This window comes from Anabrus simplex, chromosome 1 (genome assembly GCF_040414725.1).
Source record: "Anabrus simplex isolate iqAnaSimp1 chromosome 1, ASM4041472v1, whole genome shotgun sequence".
In the NCBI taxonomy this organism is placed as follows: Eukaryota; Metazoa; Arthropoda; class Insecta; order Orthoptera; family Tettigoniidae; genus Anabrus; species Anabrus simplex.
In genome coordinates, this window is record NC_090265.1 from 1548994847 (window position 1) to 1549021375 (window position 26529).

Sequence of the window (26529 nt, forward strand, 5' to 3'; positions counted from 1 at the left end):
CTATCAATAGCAACAGCAGTACCACAGCCATGAAAGCGAACCCCCCATGCATGTATGGGAGCATTCCAGACCTAGTTGAGACAGTGGCCAACTATAATGGATGGGTGCTGTGTACGTAGAGATCACACGGGCACTCTAGGGACGCTATGGTGACTGCTAGCTGGTAGCTGCCTAGCAAATCCAACTGAATAAGAGTACAGCGGACAGGCAAATTGCTGCCGGAATTTGCCGTGAGGTACAACAGCTCTTCCACAAGGAATTAGGTGGGCTAACAACGGAGCATATACAGAGGAAGGCTGCCTGCACCTTCATCGATAGGCTTCATTATGCCACGATCTGCCAACATCTGATGCTCGGTGGGAAGCATTGCCTTAAGGACACTCTCATCATTGCCCTGAGGAAGGAAGCAATGACGATGACAGGAACGTCTAGGGTACGAGCTGTCAAGGGTGAAGAGAATCCAGAGATCCACCAGGGCAACACTTACTCCCGCCAGGATGCCAAGGGTGGCAATGTGATGAGCGCAGTTAACTGAGGAAGGATTGCTGGCAGGAGGCAGCCACCACCCAGGAAAATTAGTAACGGTTGACAGGAAGACTGACTAGTTGGCACCATCATCACCATCCCCTCACTTCATGCTGAATGTGGTCACCGAGAGGAATGACACCTGCCTGATAGTGAATGAAGGGCTTGGAGACAGGCCCCGCCATGTCATGACGGACACAACTTGGCACTCAGTATTGGGTAATCGAAGAATCAAACAGTCCATGTTCATACCCTGCAGTGCTGGTAAAGAAAGAAGAATGGTGAGCTCAGCTACTATGTCAATTATCTGAAGCTGAATGATGTCAAATGAAGGACTACTTTCAGTTACTCTGAACAGACATTACACTTGACACCTCATCCACAACCTAGTGGTTCTCAACCCTGGACCCTACATTAAGATATTGGCAAGTGGTGCTGCACCCAGAGGACAAAGAGAATACGGTCTTGTCTACCAGCCTGGGGTTGTGGCAATTCGCCGTTATGCCTTTAGAATTGTGTAACGTGCCTGCGACTTTCAAGCTACTGATGGCGTGCGCTGTGGCACTTCACGAACGATGCTGCCCTGGTTTACTTGGATGACGTGGTTATATGCACCTTCTGTGAGCACCTGGGAAACTTCCAGAAATTGTTTCAGAGGCTATGACATGCTCATCTAAAACTGAACCAAGGGAAGTTCCAACTATTTCAGCAAAAAGTACACTACCTAAGTCACATAGCACCACTGGAGAAAGTAGCCACTGACCAGGAAACTAGAAGCTGTTAGAAACTATCCTGTGCCAAAAGACTAGCTAGACTTGAGGAATTTTCTTCGCCTGTGTACATTCTGCAGGAGCTTCACTGTCGTTTTATCCAATATCTCGAAGTCACTCGTACAAATCGCAGACGAGAAGAGGTCGCTCCAATAGTCACTGGAGAAAGAGACCGTATTCTAATTAGTCAAGGAGTTCCCATGCTCAGCACCTATCTTGGATTATCCCAAACCTGGAGAGAAGTTAATCATCAACACTGACACCATCAATGTGGGAATTGGTGGAATGCTGTCACAAACCCATAAAGACAGGAAAGGGTAATAATGATAATAAAGGCATATGGCCTCCGAAGAGACCTGGTGTAGGTCTTTTGAGCTGACACCATATAGGCGACCCGTGCATCTGTGAGGATGAAGCCCTAACTGTCACGAATTTGAATGTTGAAGACAAACACATCCAGTCCCCAAGCCATTGGAATTAAACAATGTAGGTTAAAATCTCCCGTTCAACTGGGATCAAACCCAGGATCCCCTGGGCCAAAGGGTGTACTAAAGCAAGACATTATCCAGGGCTCAGAAGAATACTGTGTGATCTGTCATGAACTGTCTGCGAACAGACTATTCTGCCTTGACGCAGCCTCTGAATTTTTGAAATCTGGAGGGACAGACTGCTCAGTGGGTAAAATGCTGCAGGAATATGACTGAACAGCTGAACACCGACAGGGAAGGGAACAATGCAATGCAGACGCCCCGTCCAAAAGGCCATGCCCTGGGGAAGAAGCAGTCTGTGGACGACAATGTTGGACAGATCCTGCGGGAAGCGAGCCAGGACAGTGACCAGCATTGAAGGACCTCGCCATGTGTTGCCCAATGTACAAGACGTACTGGGCTCAGTGGAAGTTCCTAGAAGTCAATGACAGTCTGCTGTCATGTACATAGAAGTTGGCCGAAGGCAAGAAGAAATCAGCTCTGTTAGTAACTTCCAGGGACAAAAGGATGGATATGGTGGCTGAGCTACATGGAGGCACCAGTACAGACCATCTAGGGGTCAATAAGACTTTGAATTGGGTCTGGCAACGCTACTACTGGGTGCACCTGAGGAAGGATGTTTAAAGATGGTGGCAAATGTGTGACACCTGTGCAGCAAACTGAGGTCCTGAGGAACTGGATGCAGCAGTACCATCAAGAGCACCCATCAAGAGGACATCCCAGGACCATTTCTTGAACCGGATGCTGGAAATTGCTACCAACTTCTAGCCGTGGACTATTTCACCAAGTAACCTGAGATCTTCACCATCTCCAATCAGGAAGCGTCAAAAGTGGCATGGATGGATGGACGGGATGGACTGACATTGTGTAGTCAGAGATGGTACTGGGCAACATATAATGAATGCACCAGAGGTAAGAGGGCTGTTGAAGAGGGCTGTTGGTAAACTGTAAATGTTTACAAAAGGCTGCAGGAAGAGACCAGACTGTAAGGTATGTTTCCAAAATGTCATGCCTGAAGCTTATATTTTTTAAAGCATGGTTTCCCTCCTGAACCTGGACTAAGCCATAACAAAACTTGTGATTTTTTAATATCCATCTTTATTTTCCCATTTTGAGAAAGTTGGCTGTATCTTCATACTTCCTTATAGATTCTTTTAAAATTAAGCGAAACAATTTAATCAACTGAGTAAACACTTTATCCCACCTTATCTCCACGCTCGGCTGTCTTGTCAAAGCTGATACTCTTAGGAATTGCCCCTGTGGAAGACGCAGATGCTGTATTTCCTGTCACAGTTGCTTTGGTGGGAGTAGTATCTGGATCTGGTATCACAGCATGACCATTCATAACAAGAGTTGAAGGAGCAAGAGGTAAATCTGAAAAATCATCATCAACATCACACAAAAGATTAATGTTCCTTTGCTTTAACTGTCAACTCTGTAAGTAATGATTATAAAACATAACTAACATTACATCATGAGCTACAATCTTCAGTGAACAAATACACAAAAGAGAAGAAAAATCAAAGTAGTTACAATTTATTTATTTTTTATTCTTGGAATGTTTGGGCAGCCTGAGAACCACTGTGCTTATGCTTCAGCTGTGTTTTTGTTGATGATTGCTGCTTCTGGTGTTCTTGATGGTGGGTTTGGCTGCTGCTTTCTTCTTGGTACCGTGAGCTTTTCTGTTGGCCCAGTATCCTTTATTTTCCTGCTGGACTATCTTATATTCCTCAGACCATTTCATGGTCTCATTGTGGTTTGATTCTGTACGGGATGCTAGAAAGGGTCTGTTTTTAATAGTTGAACGTAATTACTTCTGTTAATCATTGTGGCTTAATTAATATTAAGTTCTTGATTTATCAGTTTCATTTTCTGTATTGACAGTTATCGTATGTTATAGACAAGAAAGTTTCCACCTTTTCAATACAAATTTATTTATGTAAAATTCAACCTACAGTACGGGTTTCGACCTTTTTACACAACGGTCATCCTCAGCTGTACACTACTACCTTCACATAAGTCAAGTTTTTTGAATAGCCTTGTCCATTATAAAATCATGATATAGAGTATGTCTTACATTCTAATACGGCATACATAAAGTTAAAAATGACTCTATATACATCTAAAAAGAATGAATCTTTTTAGGTCTAAAAACTGTATAAGTGACTTATGTGAGGGTAATAGTGTACAGCTGAGGATGACTGTTGTGTAAAAAGGACGAAACCGGTACTGTAGATTGAATTTTATATAAATAAATTTGTACTGAAAAGGTGGAAACTTTCTTGTCTATAACATATAATATTAAGTTCTCTGAGATCCTTCTCTACATGCTGGATCCACAGGGACCCAATTGCTTTACCCTTGCTGGTTGCTTTGAAGATCTTATAGGACAGTCTGTGGAAGTCCTTTTTATAGAGATACATACATACATTACATACATTATCATTATAGACTGTTATGCCTTTCAGCGTTCAGTCTGCAAGCCTCTGAGAATTTACTAAACGTCGCCACAATCCTCGATTTGCAACTAGTGTTGTGGCCTCATTTAGTTCTATACCTCTTATCTTCAAATCGTTAGAAACCGAGTCTAACCATCGTCGTCTTGGTCTACCTCTACTTCTCTTACCCTCCACAGCAGAGTCCATTATTCTCCTAGGTAACCTATCCTCCTCCATTCGCCTCACATGACCCCACCACCGAAGCCGGTTTATGCGTACAGCTTCATCCATCGAGTTCATTCCTAAATTAGCCTTTATCTCTTCATTCCGAGTTCCCTCCTGCCATTGTTCCCACCTGTTTGTACCAGCAATCATTCTTGCTACTTTCATGTCTGTTACTTCTAACTTATGAATAAGATATCCTGAGTCCACCCAGCTTTCGCTCCCATAAAGCAAAGTTGGTCTGAAAACAGACCGATGTAAAGATAGTTTCGTCTGGGAGCCGACTTCCTTCTTACAGAATACTGCTGATCGCAACTGCGAGCTCACTGCATTAGCTTTATGACACCTTGATTCAATCTCACTTACTATATTACCATCCTGGGAAAACATACAACCTAAATACTTGAAATTATCCACCTGTTCTAGCTTTGTATCACCAATCTGACATTCAATTCTGTTGGATTTCTTACCTACTGACATCAATTTAGTTTTCGAGAGGCTAATTTTCATACCATACTCATTGCACCTATTTTCAAGTTCCAAGATGTTAGACTGCAGGCTTTCGGCACAATCTGCCATTAAGACCAAGTCGTCAGCATAGGCCAGGCTGCTTACTACATTTCCACCTAACTGAATCCCTCCCTGCCATTTTATACCTTTCAGCATATGATCCATGTAAACTACAAACAGCAAAGGTGAAAGATTACAGCCTTGTCTAACTCCTGTAAGTACCTTGAACCAAGAACTCATTCTACCATCAATTCTCACTGAAGCCCAATTGTCAACATAAATGTCTTTGATTGATTTTAATAATCTACCTTTAATTCCATAGTCCCCCAGTATAGCGAACATCTTTTCCCTCGGTACCCTGTCATATGCTTTCTCTAGATCTACGAAACATAAACACAACTGCCTATTCCTCTCGTAGCATTTTTCAATTACCTGGCGCATACTGAAAATCTGATCCTGACAGCCTCTCTGTGGTCTGAAACCACACTGGTTTTCATCCAACTTCCTCTCAACGACTGATCGCACCCTCCCTTCCAAGATACCAGTGAATACTTTGCCTGGTATACTAATCAATGAGATACCTCGATAGTTGTTGCAATCCTTCCTGTTTCCTTGCTTGTAGATAGGTGCAATTACTGCTTTTGTCCAATCTGAAGGTACCTTACCAACACTCCACGCTAATTTGACTACTCTATGAAGCCATTTCATCCCTGCCTTCCCACTATACTTCACCATTTCAGGTCTAATTTCATCTATTCCTGCTGCCTTATGACAATGGAGTTTATTTACTATCCTTTCCACTTCCTCAAGCATAATTTCACCAACATCATTTTCCTCCTCCCCATGAGCTTGACTGTTTGCAACACCACCATGATGATTTCCTTTTACATTGAGAAGATGTTCAAAATATTCCCTCCACCTCTCCAGTGATTCCCTGGGATCTGTTATGAGTTCACCTGAATTACTCAAAACACTGTTCATTTCCTTTTTCCCTCCCTTCCTAAGATTCTTTATTACTGTCCAGAAAGGTTTCCCTGCTGCTTGACCTAGCCTTTCCAGGTTATTACCAAAATCTTCCCATGACTTCTTTTTGGATTCAACAACTATTTGTTTCGCTCTGTTTCTTTCATCTACGTACAAATCCCTGTCTGCCTCGGCCCTTGTTTGGAGCCATTTCTGATAAGCCTTCTTTTTACGTTTACAGGCTGCTCTCACTTCCTCATTCCACCAAGATGTTCGCCTTTTTCCATCTTTACACACAGTTGTTCCTAGGCATTCCCTTGCTGTTTCTACTACAGCATCCCTGTATGCCACCCATTCACTTTCTATATCCTGAACCTGCTTACTGTCTACTGTTCGAAACTTCTCACTAATCATATCCATGTACTTCTGTCTAATTTCCTCGTCCTGGAGATTTTCTACCCTTATTCGTTTGCAGACAGATTTCACTTTCTCTACTCTAGGCCTAGAGATACTTAGTTCACTACAGATCAGATAATGGTCTGTATCATCGAAAAATCCCCGAAAAACTCGTACATTCCTAAAAGATTTCCTGAATTCAAAGTCTGTTAAGATATAGTCTATTATGGATCTGGTACCCCTAGCCTCCCATGTGTAGCGGTGAATAGCCTTATGCTTGAAGAATGTATTCGTAACAGCTAAACCCATACTAGCACAGAAGTCCAGCAAACGCTTCCCATTCCCATTAGCTTCCATATCTTCCCCACATTTACCAATCACCCTTTCATATCCTTCAGTTCTATTCCCAACTCTCGCATTGAAATCGCCCATTAGCACTATTCTATCCTTGCTGTTGACCCTGACCACGATGTCACTCAATGCTTCATAAAACTTGTCAACTTCATCCTCATCTGCACCATCACATGGTGAATACACGGACACAATTCTTGTCCTAATTCCTCCAACTGATAAATCTACCCACATCATTCGCTCACTTACGTGCCTAACAGAAACTATGTTGCGTGCAATGGTATTCCTGATAAAGAGCCCTACCCCAGACTCTGCCCTTCCCTTTCTAACACCCGTCAAGTACACTTTATAATCTCCTATCTCTTCCTCCTTATCTCCCCTTACCCGAATATCACTTACTCCTAGCACATCCAGATGCATCCTCTTTGCTGACTCAGCAAGTTCTACCTTCTTTCTTCCATAAGCCCCATTAATATTGATAGCTCCCCATCGAATTCCATTTCGTTTGCCAAGTTGTTTCCAAGGAGTCCCTCGCCTGTCAAATGGGAGTGGGACTCCATTACTCCCATAGGTCCGAGGCTTGCTTAAAGTGTTCTGAGCTCGGTAAATTCATGAAGCAGGATGCTGCCCAACTTGCACATAGTCCAAGTGAGGATCTCTCCTCTAACGGGTTATGGACCACCGGTGAATTGTGTAGTCCTAGCCGCCTGAGCACAAGGAGGGCCACGACTCAGAATATGTCCGAAATGCCCACTCCCATTCCATAGCAACTGGTATCCCGACTCTCAGGACCACTTACTAGGCCACTCAGCCGTTGCCCATGGTTCACGAACTAGGACGTGACTACAGTAATCCACAAACATGATGTCATAAAAAAAAAACCAGCAGTTTTCTGCTGATGGCATCTGTGAGGTATTTATTTATTTATTTATTTATTCTTCTTTCTTCGTTTCGGCCAACTAGGGACTATGTCAGTTCAACTGTCTCCTTTTCTGAGCTGTAACTGCCACCCAATGCTCCTGCATTCGTCTCCGGTGTTGTTCTTTTCTCTCTTGGGTCCACGCCTTCCGTCTTCATTTTCGGCTTTTCCTGGAAACCTTTGTGCGTACATAGTTTTTCCTTAAGCGGAACACACTCCTGGATGTCTTTAGGAGAAATTTTAATTTCTCGCAGAGCTTTCTCAACTTCTGTGAACCATTTATTTTAAATTTATTTATTTAGAATCAGCAACAACATAATAGTGAATTACAAAGATCCATAATATATACAGTGTCCAACTCGTTGGCTGAATGGTCAGCGTACTGGCCTTCAGTTCAGAGGGTCCCGGGTTCGATTCCGGGCCGGGTCGGGGATTTTAACCTTCATTGGTTAATTCCGATAGCTCGGGGGCTGGGTGTTTGTGCTGTCCCCAACATCCCTGCAACTCACACACCACACATAACACTATCCACCACCACAATAACACGCAGATACCTACACATGGCAGATGCCACCCACCTTCATCGGAGGGTCTGCCTTACAAGGGATGGACCCGGCTAGAAATAGGAAGTTCATATTCACAGGACATGTTTATAAGTATGTTCTGCAGAAACGATTTGCATTTCAGTCACCCAGGTTCAGCATGTGTCCTGCTGCCTAGTAGGCACTGGGTCCTCCATGGGCACTGATAACTTCTTCCATGCGTGATGGCATCGACGCGTATAAGGTGTGAATGGCATCCTGGGGTATAGCCATCCTTGCTGCATTCACCTGGTTCTGCAGTTCATCTTTGGTGGTTAGTATTGGGTCCCAGCACCACAACCGTCATTTCACCACATCCTACACATTTTCGATTGACGACAAGTCCGGTGATCAGGCAGGCCAGGGCAACAGTCTGACAGAAATTGGGAGTAGTGATATTTATTTGAATTTTATATCAAGTAATTCAGTTGGTGTTCAGTAGATTACGTTTTCTAGGTTAAGTAGGCTAGCTAGGTGTACTTTGTATTGAATTTAGATTTAGGAAATAATTTAGGTAATAATATTAATAACTTTTTAATTTTAGTTAAAAAATATTTGTAGGTTCATTGGTAAAATACATACAAAGGCAGATTATCGTAAGGAGTTGTAACTTCCCTATACTTTAAATTCATGCAGACAATAGACCCAATATTTCATATACAGGATCTTTTTTATGGCTTGCTCTGTGTGTCAGGGGAACACGCACGAAAGGCGATAGCCAGGTGACTCATTTCCTGAGAGGTAATAATACTAATAATAATAATAATAATAATAATAATAATAATAATAATAATAATAATCGTATGGCCTCAGCTACCGTGTGCAGACATTTCGATTTGACGCCATCTGGCTGTCTGCTCGTCAATTTCAACGTTCCGTTTTACTCTAGGTCCGCTAGATGGCAGACAGAGTAAACTGGATCTCTCTTAGGCGTCTATGGCTGAGATTAAATTAATTTTGTCAGGTAAATACCAAATGTATCACCAGAGATCTTTTACATGCCGACATCGTACGACATGGAGTGTCGAATGGACTTTTTTCCGCCCTTAAAAATCCGACTACCTCTGCCGGGTTTGAACCCGCTATCTTGGGATTCGGAGGCCGACACTCTACCACGGATCCACAGAGGCAGCTTGCTGAGAGGTATATTGCTCTGAGTGGTGCTGCGGAGCCAGCTAGAAAAAAGACCCTGAAGATATTCATTCAAACTATCACGAAGATAATTTATTCCATTAAATAACAGGATACGCCTGTAAACTTTGATTTTTAAAAAAGTTATAAAGAGATACACGGTAATTCACTGGAGAATTACTCACCAGTCTTTGGATTGTTCACGATTGCTGTATTCTAATGAGATCAAAGAGTATACAGTAGTTCAGTAAACAAATACAAGAATCAGCTGATTAATGTATTCTGATAATTCGTATAGTTCTAAGTCCCCGGCATACTTTGTACTTTGCACCTTGCACCTTCGTTTATTCAACGAGTAAAAGTTAATCAAATTCCTATATCTCAATAATATTGCAATTCAAGTACCCCGGCATAGTTTGACAGGTTTTTTTTAAATAGAAAATATTGTAGACAACCTCTTCAGCTTTTAAGGATACTTTTTATTCTTCACCCCGCATAGTAGGGAAAATAATAGTAATTCACCAGCTGTAAAAATCATATAACCACATTTCAGTTAAGAATTTTAGCATAGATACGGAATATTAGGTACTATAATGCCTGCTATATTCGTGTTTATATTTGTGTGTGTGCATCATTCTGTGTATATATTAGAGCATAGTAGGATAAAATAGTAATAATAATCTGTTTACGCATTTAGCTTTGTTAATAATCTTTGAGTAAGCCTCCATGGCTGAGACAGCAGCGCGTCAGCCTCTCACCGCTGGATACCGTGGTTCGAATCCCTGTAACTCCATGTGAGATTTGTGCTGGACAAAACGGAGGCGCGACAGGTTTTTCTCCGGGTACTCCGGTTTTCCCTGTCATCTTTCATTCCAGCAACACTCTCCATTATCTTTTCATAGCATTTATCAGTCATTAATAAATCATCTTGGAAGTGGCAACCCCACTGTAATAATAGCCTATAATATACGGTTCATTCATTACATCCCTGACTGGAAAACAGGTTGTAGGTTTTCATTTTAATAATCTTTGAGTAGTTCTTGCAAATTTCAAACCAGCAAATTTTCACTTCTGTTTGTGCTTAGTAATAACATATTGTAATTAGGACACGTCTGAATGTAGCTAAAATTATTGTAGTGTATTGTAGTATATTATTAGAAATTAGCGTGCTTACTCTATTATTGTAAAATATTTGTGTAGTATTGTGCCATTTCACTGTCCTAAAATGATAATTCAATGGAGCTAAAACGGACACAATTGCCAATATCAAAGTTAAACATGATGCATGAATTCAGTCATTCATATCAAGGAGATACAATATATAATGAGATCGGAATAGAAAAGATCAATATGGCAGTGGATGAGACAAAGAAAGGATTCAGAATTGTTAAGACACTGTACTACTGCAAAATGGTAATTGAATGAGCAAGCTTAAGGAATGGATGTGTTAATCTGAAGAGACTAAAAAATGCACATACAATCTCAAGAGTTGCAAGAGAATCATTACAAGAAGATGATTTGCGAGATCTACATCTTTTTTTTTTTTTGCTAGGGGCTTTACGTCGCACCGACACAGATAGGTCTTATGGCGACGAGTTCTACATCTTTAAGAGAACGCGTAATTGCAAAAGCCGTAATAAAAACCGCAAAATAAGAAGAGAATTACAAAGAAATCCGTACACTGAATTATCGTTATGACAAAGAATAGGCCTTGACACAATTATAAGGAAGAAAATTTAGAGATTATGAAGAAATAGCCAAGTCAACTCATAAAATAATAACAATATATATCTGAGACAAGGGTAGGCAAATAGGCAATCTGCAAACGTTATTAAGATTAAAGTCAAGATGAAAGAATTGTCATTGAAACTAAAATGTTAGAAAGCTATGGATTCAATATTATGATGCAACTAAATTCATATATATATATATATATCTTATTTGCGCAAGATATGGCTGTCATGCATTTCTAAGAAGTCGATGGTGAGATGTCCGGAGGAGGCTGAGCTGAGATGACGGCAAGGGAGGCTTACAATCCCCAGAGAATCCCGATGACCAACAGCAGGATGCGATTGCCAAGCCCGAGCCGCTGATGACAAGGAGAAACTAATTCAATCCCGGAGGAGCCGAAGGAAAAGGACTAGTCTTTCTTAGTGCAGTAAGATAAGTAAAAGTTGCAAATCCTAATATAATCATTCATATTTGTTGGTGAATAGATAGTTAATCATTGTAGTCTTCAAAATATCTCAAATATGTTAGATTCTCATGGATTAATGTTACATTTGTGTCAAAATACATGGATATAGGTAGTCATCTGAAAGACATAACCAATCCTGGTTAGGGAATGTGAAGTGAATTATACGTTAGTGCCATTGCTATGATACTTAAGTATATTGAAAGGTTATCCTATATGAATTGAGAGATATGTACCGGTAGAATATTTAAGGTTATATGTGAGTGACGGTTAATATATATATATTTTTTTGCTAGGGGCTTTATGTCGCACCGACACAGATAGGTCTTATGGAGACGATGGGGTAGGAAAGGCCTAGCAGTTGGAAGGAAGCGGCCGTGGCCTTAATTAAGGTACAGCCCCAGCATTTGCCTGGTGTGAAAATGGGAAACCACAGAAAACCATCTTCAGGGCTGCTGATAGTGGGATTCGAACCTACTATCTCCCGGATGCAAGCTCACAGCGGTTAATATCTTGGAGTATGAAGGTTGAACAGTGCGATATGAAGTCAGATTAGGATAATATATGGATATGAGAATAATTTGAAATGGTAATGAGATTGAGAAGAGATTGGATTAATCAAGTGAATAATTGAGAGTTAAATGAATCCAAGTGTCAAGCTGAGGTACAGTTGAGAATTATTTGGAAGAAAAGGAAGAAGTATATGATATGATATATAAGAAGAAAATGATATTGAAGTATTGAATGAATATAAGGAAAAATATAAAACTGGAACATGTGTTGCTACGTCAGTAAAGAAAAATGATTAATTATGAAGAAAAAGAGAAGAGTATTGATGCAATCCAGGATAATTAATATTCATGATACCATGTTGACCAATAGTTGACAAGTAATCCATACCCTACGTTGATGAAAACATATTGTGGTGTCTATAATAATAAGTTATGACTATGGAATTAAAGGTAGATTATTAAAATCAATCAAAGGCATTTATGTTGACGATTGGGCTTCAGTGAGAATCGATGGTAGAATGAGTTCTTGGTTCAGGGTACTTACAGGGGTTAGACAAGGCTGTAATCTTTCACCTTTGCTGTTCGTAGTTTACATGGATCATCTGCTGAAAGGTATAAAATGGCAGGGAGGGATTCAGTTAGGCGGAAATGTAGTAAGCAGTCTGGCCTATGCTGACGACTTGGTCTTAATGGCAGATTGTGCCGAAAGCCTGTAGTGTAACATCTTGGAACTTGAAAATAGGTGCAATGAGTATGGTATAAAAATTAGTCTCTCGAAGACTAAATTGATGTCAGTAGGTAAGAAATTCAACAGAACTGAATGTCAGATTGGTGATACAAAGCTAGAACTGGTCGATAATTTCAAGTATTTAGGTTGTGTGTTCTCCCAGGATGGTAATATAGTAAGTGAGATTGAATCAAGGTGTCGTAAAGCTAATGCAGTGAGCTCGCAGTTGTGATCAAAAGTATTCTGTAAGAAGAAAGTCAGCTCCCAGACAAAACTGTCTTTACATTGGTCTGTTTTCAGACCAACTTTGCTTTATGGGAGCAAAAGCTGGGTGGACTCAGGATACCTTATTCATAAATTAGAAGTAACAGACATGAAAGTAGCAAGAATGATTGCTGGTACAAACAGGTGGGAACAATGGCAGAAGGGTACTCGGAATGAGGAGATAAAGGCTAATTTAGGATTGAACTTGATGGATGAAGCTGTACGCATAAACCGGCTTCAGTGGTGGGGTCATGCGAGGCGAATGGAGGGGGATAGGTTACCTAAGAGAATAATGGACTCTGATATGGAGGGTAATAGAAGTAGAGGTAGACCAGGACGACAATTGTTAGACTCGGTTTCTCTCGATTTAAAGATAAGAGGTAGAGAACTAAACGAGGCCACAACATTAGTTGCAAATCGAGGATTGTGGTGACGTTTAGTAAATTCACAGAGGCTTGCAGACTGAACGCTGAAAGGCATAACAGTCGATAATGATGATGTATGTATGTATAAGTAGATCACCGAAATGGATCATTTTAGGGAATGTTGAGTAGTATGTTGATTAATCTTAACCCAGATCTCTACTGTAATGTTGAATATTCATTGAAGAACATGGCGCACACCAAATCATATGCACAGGCATTATTATTTCTTTATAAATAATTCCAGGAGGTTAGATAATTTATAGATTCTTCATGAATGATATCCTATACCTATTTCAGTACATAACACTTGGTAATGTGTTGGAATTCAGATATTTACGTGAGAATATTTTTCATTTTTATGATTACATTGAATTGAACATTAATGAGATGAATCATACATTTGTGTTGACAAGTGATATTAGGTATTAATGTAAATATTAGCACTTATTATGGCTAACTTGATACTTATCTTTTTCCTGATTCATTCCACTGAAATAATAATCCTACAACAAAGAAACCCTAATGCCCATCCTAAGTAATTACGAGAAGAAGAGTGAGATATGATGCTGGAATATGTTACTTTCCAAGATGATTTGTAAATAATTTGAGAGACTTCAATGATAATTTATTAACATTTTTTGTTTGTTTTGTGATTGATGATGTGAATATGACGTGCGAGTTCATTTCAAAAATTTCAAATTTAAATATTTTTTAAATTGTACATTATTATATTTCAATAAATGATCTTAGTTACTACAACGAAACTGAATTGATGAATTTTAAAATGAGATGATAATTTTCTTCCAATTACATTTCCTTTTCTTAATTTTTCTTAGAATTTGAATAAATAATTAGGTTTAAGATATACTGGTATACATATTCATCATCTAGTTTAAGCATCTCATATTATTACAGTTAAGGTAAAACAGGAATTATTTTTTGATGAAAATAATGATTTGTAGCATGGAGACGTCCATCATTAATATCGGCAGATGAATAGGGAACATGCATGATCTGGGGTTTTAATTAAAAATATGCTAATCTGATTCAAAATTTCACACAGAATTCAAAAATATGATCAGAACGTACAAATAATAACTCCAAACATGATAAAAACCTAAATTAAAGTACGAAAATGTCACGTCACGCAAGTACGCGATCTCATTGGTCTGACGTCATCGTACAGGTTGACTGAATTAGCAGACGAAATAACACATGATGTGCTGTGAGAAGCAGTATACACTTCGCGTATTTTTACTTTATGTTAGTGTCTGGTTTGGTTAAATTCAAAGTCTATACATTGGATAATAATCTGAGTGGTATATTTTAGACCTAAAATGAATCCTGCGCAGACAGTGAGGCAGGAAACTTACAAATGGTGTAGAGTTCCGATGAGCAATAGCACATCGCATACCATCCCAAACAAATTGTTTATAAATGTTCCAAAGACGCTAAAAGTAGGGAGAAATGGATTTTGACGAGCCGGAGAAATGCTGGTGATATATCGAAAAAGTTTACATTTTATTTTTTTGAAGATCATTTTAATGTAAGTTGAATTTGTTTGAATTTTCAATCACTTTTCCATGTCAGCTGTTCTAGTGGTAACACTTCCAATTTTAATGTATGATGCTTTAGTTAAATGCTTCATTTACATCTTGGAATATGAAAGTAATAAACAGTGCATTAATTAATGCTGATAAAGTATTCTCCAAACCTAACCTATGTTTTGGGTGATCCATGTCTAGGTAATAAACCAAAGGGGTTATGAACCATATTGACAGCTCTAATTATACCATTTTATCTCGGCATGCGACAGTTATATATGTCTTTATTGAAGAGCTCACATTTGTAAAGAAATTTAGGCTATAGCTAAATACTCTATAATATAACAAAAAATATGTGTGTACGTCATGAAAGAAAACAACGTGAATTTAACAAATATATATCTCTACACAAAACCAATGCTTGTCTGTTGGGGTCTTATAAGTTAATATTGCTCAATTATAATAATTATCACAATATTAGTAAAATAAGTAACATAATTGCACACAGGTGAAAATAGTGATGTTGGTGTTTAAAATATTATCCAACTTAGGCTAAGTTTTAGGGTATACAAGCCAAGTCAATAAATTGAAGGATAAAAATACCGGGCGAGTTGGCCGTGCGGTTAGGAGCACGCAGCTGTGAGCTCGCATCTAGGAGATAGTGGGTTCGAACCCCACTGTCGGCAGCTCTGAAGATGGTTTTCCGTAGTTTCCCATTTTCACACCAGGCAAATGCTAGAGCTGTACCTTAATTAAGGCCATGGCCGCTTCCTTCCCATTCCTAGGCCTTTTCTGTCCCATCATCACCATAAGACCTATCTGTGGCTGTGTGATGTAAAAAAAAAAAAAAAGTCACAGTACCCAAAGACATTCTTGTATTGAACGACTAAAATGTCACCAAGACATTTTTCTTGCGTGATATGCTCAGCTTGTTAAAAGCCAAATGTAATTGATGTTATTGGCATTACGCCCACTAACTACTTCTACAGTTTTCGGAGATGCCGATGTGCAGGAATTTAGTCCTGCAGGAGTTCTTTTACGTGCCAGTAAATCTACCGACACGAGGCTGATGTATTTGAGCACCTTCAACTACCACTGGACTGAACCAGGATCGAACCTGCCAAGTTGGGGTCAGAAGGCCAGCACCTCAACCGTCTGAACCACTCAGCCCGACTTGAGAAAAGTAGATGAAGTCATATTTATCTTTATCATGTTTAACTTCTTCCCTCCACCAATATATTTAATGTTTCTCTTTCATGGGCCCCGGAAGTGGGTAGGCCAGTTGCCCCAACCATAAATATATATTTTTTCAGGAATGATAGATTATAGACCTATAGTACTATGATCTTTCTTTCCTTCCTTCTTTCTTTCTTTCTTTCTTAATCAGTTTATCCTTCAGGTTTGGCTTTTCCCTCGCACTCAGCAAGGGATTTCACCTCTACCGCTTCAAGGGCAGTGTCCTGGAGCGTGAGACTTTGGGTACGATGATACAACTGGTGAGGAGGGTCATTACCTCGCCCAGGCGGCCTCAACTCCTATGCTCAACAGGGGCCTTGTTGGAGGATGGGAAGATCGGAAGGGATAGACAAGGAAGAGGGAAGGAAACGGCCATGGCTTTAGGTGCCTGGAGGAGAAGTTGGAAAATACAAGAAACCACTTCGAGGATGGCTGAGGTGGGATTCGAAACCCCTCTACACAGTTGACCTCCCGAGGCTGAGTAGACATCGATCCAGCCCTCGTACTATTTGTTTTCAACTTACATGGCAGAGCCGGGAATCGAAACCGGGCCTCTCGGGGCAGCAGCTAATCACATTAACCACTACACCGCAGAGGCGGACTAGTACTATAATGCTACCTATATGTTTATGTTAGTGCTGAAATCCGATTTCTTACTTTACTAATGCTGAAAGCCAGAAAATGTAATGTTATTCTTTAATATGGGAATCAGTTCGTTGTTACCCTAATACTATGAGTTACAGTACATTGCACGTATATAAAAGATGCCACTTACGAACTTTCTTTTCATCCGCGAATTTCTGCGGCCACAAGAATGATGACATCTACACATGATACATTGTCTGACTGTGCTGTTTTGAACCTTTATTCTGTCATTTTGAAGTTATTCGCGATCACGAATAATAAACAATCGGCTTTTAGTAACGGCTGATGCACAATGGCTGGTAGAGCTGCATGCGGTACTGGATCGTGACGTCACAGCACGCCGCTTACGTCAGCGGCCGTTTCACTCGCCTTGCGGAAAAGCCCTTTTGAACATTTTTTTAATGGTAGAAAACAAGGCAACTTACCTCATTGTAATACGTTTACGTACTATTTCATTGGTGTACTTTTCAAAAATATTTTTGAAAATTATGCATGTTCCCTATTATCTGTTAAGAAGTCTTTCACATCTTTCCCGGAATCCACGTTTAAGAAAAAAACTTTGACAGTCAACTAACCCCGAGAGTATGCTAGTCTGGATTTCTCCGCGATCCGCCCTGGACGCAGGAAAGCCACAGTATAGTAGAAGTATCTGTAGAAACCCTCTTACTAGAATTCTGTTGTAGTAATTAGGATAGGCTTAACTGCAGTTTAGAATTATGTAATTCTTGTGTATTCCTTTTGGTATTCAGTAATTAACAGGAGTTATGCTGTTAGGGTGTTGTAGGATAAAAATATAGTACGACTAAGTAGTATTGTAGTGTAGCAGTATATTATTTACCTTATTGTCGTGTGATACTTATATACTATCCTAGAAAATATTCCTTTCCTTTAATTTTTTTGTGCACAGAATAAGTTTTTCTCCCATTTCTTTTCATTTTTCCGTAAAGAATGGCTAAGGAGTGCAAATGTAGGAACTGCACATGTGGCATGCATTAAGGAGTATGAGTGAGGAGTTTGAGAGTTTGAGGGAGATATATAGGATTCTCTCAGAAGACATGAAGGAAGGTAGGCCTCCCTCAAACAATGTACAGGATACAGTACATGTAAAAGAGGGATGGGAAGGAAAGGGGGGAACTGTAGAAGGCAGGTGGTCTAATGTTTTAAGGGGAAGGAGACTGTAGGCTAAGGGCTCTCTCTATTCATCATCATCATTTTACAGTTCTAGTTTTCCAGGTACTGTTGGCGATCCTCTTCCATTCTGTCATATTGAGATACGTTCTCTTGTTAATGACGTCCTCCAGTGTCCTTCCCCGATCTGCAATGTCCATCCAGTGGGTTCTTCGTTTTCCCACCATCCATTTCCCTGCCACATGTCTCTCCAAGTTAACATATGCTGTACTTGTTGGCTCCATCCTCATTACATGCCCAAACCACCTCAGTCTGGATATGCTAACAATCCCAGCTTCCTTCCTAACCCACATCATTCCTTAACTTGCCCAGTTTTTTTAAATTTTATTGTGGACCTAAGGAACTTCACCCCGGTTGCCTCACCTTGATGAGTCTTTCCTAGTGAGGGTGCAGGTTTCAATACCATAGGTTAAGACTGGTATGAAGTACTGACTGAACATCACCAGCTTTCATTTTGTTGGTATTTTGGGATCCCAGAGGAGAGTTTGTACTTGCTGGTAAAAGTGAGACCTCTTCTGCACTCTATTTGCCACCTCCTTTGTGGCTAGTGTACCTCGAGATATTACACTGCCGAGGTATGTAAAGATTTCCACACTTTCTAGTGGATGGTTTCCTAGCATGATGTTCGCTAGTTGTCCCTCTCTCTTTATTGCCATCAGTACTGTTTTGAGCTTGCTATTCTTGAGATTGAACTCCTGGAATTTAACCTTCCATTCACTGAGTCTCAACTGTACTTCTTCCTCATTTTCTCCCCTGATAACATCATCAGCAAAGGCCATTGCATTTAGTTCACCAGAGGTTTTCTTGATGCTGTTCATTATGTCATCCATGTTGGTGATAAGCAATAACGGGGATAGTGCACTGCCTTGCTGGACTCCACTTTTGGTCTTGAACCAGGATGAATGTCCGTCAACTGATCGCACACAGCTGGTACAGTTCTCATACAGCATCTCAACTTTCCTCACCAGTCCCTTTGGCACATTCCTTTTTCTCAAGCATTACCATATCTTCTCTCTTTCAATGCTGTCATATGCCTTCTCAATGTCAAGGAAAAACATAAACAGATCTTAGCCCTTTTCCCAATATTTTTCCATTAACTGAAGGAAAGGAAGATTAGTCTGTTGTGGACATGTTAGGCCTGAAGCCATACTGTTCCTCTTCAAACTGAGGCTCTAAGATGACTCGCATTCTGCTCTCTAAGATTTTCTCAAGATTCTTAAGCCCATGAGAAAGGAACATTATTCCCTGGTAGTTGAAGCATTTTTGGCAATTTCTTTTCTTAAACAGGGGGATTATGACACCCTTGCTCCAATCAGTAGGTATCTTGTCATCTTTTCAAACTGCATTGAGCACTCTGTGTAGCCACTGTAAACCCTGGACTCCTGCTGCTTTAATCATGTCCGTGCTGACTTCATTGATTCCGGGAGAATTCCCTTGCGGCATCTTCTTAAGAGCTGCTTCTGTTTCTGCCCATGTAATGGGAGGTTCCTCTGTGCAGGTTTCAACAGCTGGTTCTTTTGTTCTCTGATCTGCTTCTGTCCTGTTCAATAAGTGATGAAAATGATTCCTCAGAAGCTCTCTGATGTCCTCTTCTTTCCTGGTCGGGTTTCCATTAGGATCCTCGATTGCGTTGATGGTTTCAACTGAATTCCTTTTGTTTTTGATCATTCTTAACAATAGTTTCATATGTCCTCTGCTGTCTTTCTTCAGTTTTTGAGTAAATTTCTCCCAGCACTTAATTTTCTCCTCTTCTTCAAAGATATGAACTTCATTAATGTTTCCATATTGAACTGAGATCAACGATAAGATATCTATTAGGTTCAACCTTTTCAATACTAATTACGTGTTGATGTTACAAATACCTTTTATTCAACTTGGGGACCGGTTTCGACATATATAATATCAGCAATAAAATGAATCACAAATATATAAGCAAATATATAACTAATATATAATATATAAGCAATAACCATAATAATCAATGTTCATTAAAAATCTATAATTGTCCATTCACACCATGTATTAAGATAAATCGCCATAACAGAAGAGCAACAGCATAATAATTAAATCTGCGCAGTGACACATTGAAGTAAGCATATAGTCTCTCACTATTCAAAGAATAAAAGAAGGTTCTCCAATATATAGTCTTTGTGTATCCGTTCAATAGAAGGCTCCGACAGGCTTCCAAAGTAAAGAGTCATTTAAAACACTCTCCATCTCGTTTCTTTTTGGTGCTAAGTTCCTTTCCTTTATTGAGGATCTTATTCTTTCATTCCGCCAGTGTGTCTCTTTTTCCCTTACTCTCACACTTGTCTTCCCGCAAACCTCTAATGCTTCTTTTATCAAGGTGTTTTTAAATCTTGTCCACACTACCTCACCACTCTCCACTTCTTCTGTAGGCAGTTGTCCTCTTATACAGTCCTGATAGTCGGTCCTTTTTCCAATCCATTAGAGTTCCCACACCTTAATATTAGTAATTTCCTGGTTGTTATCTTTGGTACATTAATGTCTTTCAGATCTGCTACTAATAACCAGAGGTCGATAATGAGGTTCTCACTTGGAATCACCAGTCACAAGTCTACTTCTTTCTTTATTTGTAATGACATAGTCAATGACCATCTTGCTCTCTCAATCCCAGCTCTAACAGGTCATCTGGTGACTGACTCTTTTGTTGAACCAACTGCTTTTTACTACTAAACAGTTTCTTATGCAGAAGTCTAGGAGATGCTCCCCTTCTGAATTCATTTTCCCATAGCCATGTGGTCCCATCACCTTCTCATAGCCATTCCCGTGGTGTCCTGAGCTGAGCGCTGAGGTCCCCTATGACGATTACCTTCTCTTCACTGATGATCTCTTCTAGGTCTTCGAGGAACTTGTTCTTTTCATCTTGACTGCAACCCATCTGAAGGCCATACATTTGCACCAGTGTCAGCTTCTCTTTCTCAAGGTGAACTGTTGCCTTTATAATCCCCCCAATGATGTACTGGATCTCTGTAATACCATCTAACTCTTTAGATAATATAAATCCTACTCCATTTCTCATCTCTCTGTTGTTACCATTCCAATAGAGGGTGTAGTTTTTCCTCAACTCTTTATTCCCTTAACCTTTCCATTTAGTTTCACTCAGTCCTAGGATTGATATTTTCCTTCTCTCCATGATGTCCACTAACACTTCACATTCCCCAGTCAAACTCAGTACATTGACTGTTCCTATTTGAGTGTGCTGTCTTCTACGGGGTTGTTGCACAATCGCAAGGCTTGGCCTATCATCAGGCTGTAAGCCATCATAGCTGGCGGGGGTCTGCGGGTGCTGTTGTGTAGCCCGAGTTCTTTGTTTGCATCCGAGGCTTGTATAAGTGTTGAAAGCGATTGCAGTTACTCTCCAACTGACATGCTAGGCCCAATCTTAGATAAGATTTTCTGTCAGGGTTATCTCCCTTGGCCTTTAGCAGTCCCATGCCACATCTGCAAGGCAGCAGCTTCCAGCTAAATTTATGTGTCATTTCCTACACAATGGCTTCAACAAGCCCCCTAAGAGTTAACTCCTCTGCCCATAGCCATTGGCTCTCCCTTAGTTTATCAGGTTTGGTAACAGCCGCCCAACCCTCGGCCAGAGAGTTGCACGTGGTACCGTCTAATGACGCATATGGTAGAAGATGTACCTATTCAGAATTCAGTCAGGTGTCTGTCACAAATCGGTATGAGTCACTGCAGGTAGAACAGAGGGAGAATGAGGAACAGGGAATTGTTGCTGAGTGTGGAAGTAGGAGGAAGCAAAAAGGTGGGAAAGGGAAATGTGAAGTAGAGGATAGGAAAAGACAGATGGAACAGGGTCATGGGAGGGAGAAAAAGGAGGAAGAAATAGCTTCTGCAGCTGTCAGGAAAGATAGGGATGACCAGGAGGGAAGGGGATCAAATGAGGTGGGTAGCAATGAGACTCTGGTCATGGGGGATTCTACTGTTAGACATGTGGGCAAAGGGAGTAGAGGAAAGGGAACCAGGGTAGTGTGTTATCCAGGAATTAGGTTGAGGCAGATGTTGAGGAAAGTAGAAGAGAAGGAGGAAGGAAAGTTTCACGTTGGTACATACAACGTAAGGCATGCAGGTATAAGTACCAACATAGTTGGGAATGTGTGGGATCTGGTAAGTGCAGCACAGGTGGAGTTTAAGGAAGCCGAGATTGTTATCAGTGGAATAATTTGTAGGAGGGATACTGACTGGAAGGTGATTGAGGATTTAAATGAGACTATGGAATGGGTATGTAGGAAACCGGGAGTGAGATTTCTAGATCCTAATGGGTGGGTAGGAGATAGGGATTTGTGCTTAGATGGCTTTCACTTAAAAATCACAGCGGTACGTATAAGTTAGGATATTTGTTTAGAAGGGTTATACCAAGGTACATTCAGGGAAATGGGGTGGCCTAGGGAGCGGTGCTAGGGGTAGAGGGATCTGGAAGTCGAGTAGGGATGACGTAGAAATGTTAGTGTTGAACTGTAGAAGTATTGTAAAGAGAAGAATAGAATTACATAATTTAAAAGATATATACCTACCAGATAGTGTAATAAGAGTTGAATCATGGCTGAGGAATGATATAATGGACGTAGACATTTCCTCACGGAACTGGAGTGTGTATCATGAGATAGGATAGGAATGGTAGGAGGCGGAGTATTAATTCTGATGAAAGAAGAATATGTAAGGTACGAAAAATTTAAAGATGACAAACATGAAATTCGAGGTGTAAGGCTCATTTCTAAAGATAATAGACAACTTGATATCTTTGGAGTGTACAGACCGGGAAAGGGTAGTGCTGACGCCGATTCAAAATTATTTGATAAGATTATCAGCTATGCGGAAGACGATATGGAAAGCAATGTGATTGTATCGGGAGATCTCAATTTACCAATTGTCAATTAGGAAGGTAATGCGAATGACAGGGAGCATGACCACCAAATGGCGAATAAGTTAATATGGGAAGGGCAGCTGATTCAGAAAGTGATGGAACCAAATAGAGGAAAGAATATTCTGGACGTGGTGCTGGTAAAACCAGATGATCTCTCTAGAGAAACCGAAGTAATAGGTGGTATTAGCGACCACGAAGCTGTTTTTGTTGTAATTAAAAATAAATGTGATAGAAAGGCAGGTCTTGAAAGTACGCCTATTAGGCAGTACCATATGGCTGATAAAACAGGCATGAGGGATTTTTAAAACGTCACTACGATCAGTGAAAAACGGTAAATAAAAATGTAAAGAGACCCAGGGATGAGTTTAAAGCAACTGTTGAGGAATGTGAAAAGAGGTTGGTACATTTAAAGGTGGTACAGAATGGTAAATGCCCCCTATATTATAACAGAGAATAAAGAGACTAAGAAGGAGGTGAAGACTGGAAAAAATAGAGTTAGAAATGGCTGTGGCAGTAAGGAGAAACTGAAGGTACTTACTAGGAAATTGAATCTAGCAAAGAAGTCAGCTAAGGATAACATGATGGAAGCATAATTGGCAGTCATAAAATTTTAGTGAAAAATGGAAAGGTATGTATAGGTACTATAAGGCAGAAACAGGTTCCAAGAGGGACATTCCAGTAATAATTAATGAACAAAGGGAGTGTGTATGTGAGGATCTTCAAAGGGCAGAAGTATTCAGTCAGCAGTATGTAAAGATTGTTGGGTACAGGGATAATGTCCAGCTAGAGGAGGTAACTAATACTAAAGAAGCATTAAAATTTACCTATGATAAAGGCATTTACAATAGGGTACAAAAGATGAAAACTAGAAAAGCAGCTGGAATTGATGAGATTTCTGAGGATATACTAAAGGCAATGGGTGGGGATATAGTACCATATCTGAAGTACTTATTTGATTATTGTTTGCATGAAGGAGCTATACCAAATGAATGGACAGTTGCTATAGTAGCCTCTGTGTATAAAGGAAAGGGTGATACACATAAAGCCAGTCAGTTTGGCATGCATTGCATGTAAGCTTTGGGAAAGCATTCTTTCTCATTATATTAGGCACGTTTGCAAAATTAATAACTGGTTCAATAGAAGGCAGTTCAGGTTTAGGAAAGGTTATTCCACTGAAGCTGAACTTGTAGTATTCCAGCAAGATATATATCAGATATCTTGGATTAAGGTGGTCAAATGAATTGTATCACAATTGACCTGTCTAAGGCATTTGATAGGGTGGATCATGGTAGACTACTAGCAAAAATGAGTGTAATAGGACTAAACAACAGAGTGACTGAATTGGTTGTTATATTTCTAGAAAATAGATCTCGGAGGATTTGAGTAGGCAAAGCTTTATCTGACCCTGTAATAATTAAGAGGGGAATTCCTAAAGCATTATTATTGGACCTTTATGTTTTCTTTTATATATAAATAATTTGAGTAAAGAAGTGGAATCAGAGATAAGGCCTTTTGCGGATGATGTTATTCTGTATAGAGTAATAAATACGTTAAAAGATTGTGATCAGGTGCAAAATGACCTTTATAAATGTTGTGAGGTGGACAGTATGCAATGGTATGATGATAAACGGGTTAAAAGTCAGATTGTTTCACAAATAGGAAAAGTCCTCTCAGTTTTAATTACAGCATTGATGAGGGTGAAAGTTCATTATGGGAATCATTGTAAGTACCTACAAAAGATCTTCATTGGGTAATAACATAAATGGGATTGTAAATAAAGGGTACAGATCTCTGCACATGGTTATGAGGGTGTTGAGATGTTGTAGTAAGGATGTAAAGGAGAGGGCATACAAGTCTCTGGTAAGATCCCAACTAGAGTATGGTTCCAATGTATGGGACCCTCACTAGGATTACTTGATTTGAGAACTGGAAAAAAATTCAAAGAAAAGCAGCTCGATTTGTTCTGGGTGATTTCCAACAGAAGAACAGTGTTACAAAAATGTTACAAAGTTTGGGCTGGAAAGACTTGAGAGAAAGGAGAAGAGCTGCTCGACTAAGTGGTATGTTGATAAACTTAACCATAATAGGTATTTATTTGATCCTGTACTGACTTGTCTGAATCTATTAAAGAAACTATTTAAAATAGTTTATGTTGGTTCCACCTTGTCAATACACTTTTGATAATTGAATTTTTTTTTTATCATACATGTTTCACGAAATATTAGTATAGGAAAAACAAAACGGTTTAAAGTTGAAACTGTTCTCTGACAGGGAAGTGTACTATCTCCCATACTATTTACCATAGTCATGGATAAAATTCATAAGAACATTAAACAGAGATTGGGAAGACAGGCAACAAAAAAGCCATGTTGTTTGCAGATACAGTGATATGGGGTGAGGATGAAATGGAAGTGCAAAAACAAGTAGATTTATGGAATCAAGAGATAGAAAAATTAGGAATGAAAGTAAACACAGACAAAAGTACAACAACAGTGATGAGGAAGGAAGGAAGGAAGGAAGGAAGGAAGGAAGGAAGGAAGGAAGGAAGGAAGGAAGGAAGGAAGGAAGGAAGAGGAAAGATAAAAGTGAATGGTAAAATTCTGGAAGGGTTTAAAAGTTTCAAGTACTTGGGAAGTGTAATCACAGAAGATGGAAATTGGAAAAAGAATAAAACAAGTAAAACAGTTTCTACCAGAGTGTAAGGTGTATTTTGTGGAACCAGGATGTCTCGAAGAAATGTAAGAAAATATTATATTCAACCTATTATGAACCCATACTAACCTATGCAGCTGGATCCTGGACTACAACAAAATGAGAGGAAAGTAGAATACAGGCAGCGGAGATGAAATTCCTAAGAGGTATCGAGGGCAAGCCAAGAAAGGATAGAATTAGAAATGAAGAGATAAGGAAAAGGGCAGGAATATCAAAACTTCAAGACAGGATAGAAACAACAAAGCTGAAGTGGTATGGGCACATGATGTGAATGGAAGAAGAGTGTGTGCCAAAAAAAAAAAAAGCTTTTTCAGAGAAGTTAACTGGATGGAGACCACGAGGAAGACCCCGAAAGAGGTGGACAGATTCAGCGTAGGAGTGCATAGAGAAGAGGGGAGGAAAACCAGAAGATGTACTTAAAAAAGGAGAAGAGTTGTGGAGAGACAGGCAGCGATGGAGGTCCTTGATTCACAACCCAACCCGGGAAGATGGAAATGGGAAATTAAGAAGATGATGATGTTTCAGAAAAAATATCCATTCACTTCACAAGTGATGTCAATTCAAGGAATAAAACAATATAATACTATCTTTTGTTTTTCTTACAATATGAAGGAGTATTGTATCCTAATTCACCATATCAATGAATAAAGAAACTAATGAAATACTACAAAAATGATCATTACATATGTTCTTTTCCTTTTTTTTCCTTTCGTAAGTGATCAAATGCTAGTCTATAGAATGGGTTCTCTTCTGTACTTCTTTCATTTAAACTTGATTCAAAGTCATTTTTTTGTGCAAGATAAATTTCTAAACTTTCCAAAACATTCATGATACATTCGGCCAAAACAGGAAAGAATATTAAATTATTGAAGAAGAAGATAGATAATA

The 26529-nt window shown here is 39.7% G+C and overlaps 1 protein-coding gene across 5 annotated transcripts in view; it reads right to left on the reverse strand.

The window, feature by feature from the left end:
• Gapvd1 (GTPase activating protein and VPS9 domains 1) overlaps nucleotides 1-26529 on the reverse strand; it is a 674762-nt gene that overhangs the window by 208913 nt on the left and 439320 nt on the right. For all 5 annotated transcript variants that reach the window (XM_067138086.2, XM_067138089.2, XM_067138085.2 and 2 more), the window contains one exon: nucleotides 2988-3157. In XM_067138086.2, the coding sequence (XP_066994187.2) occupies nucleotides 2988-3157 (170 nt within the window). The remainder of the gene's footprint in view (nucleotides 1-2987; nucleotides 3158-26529) is intronic.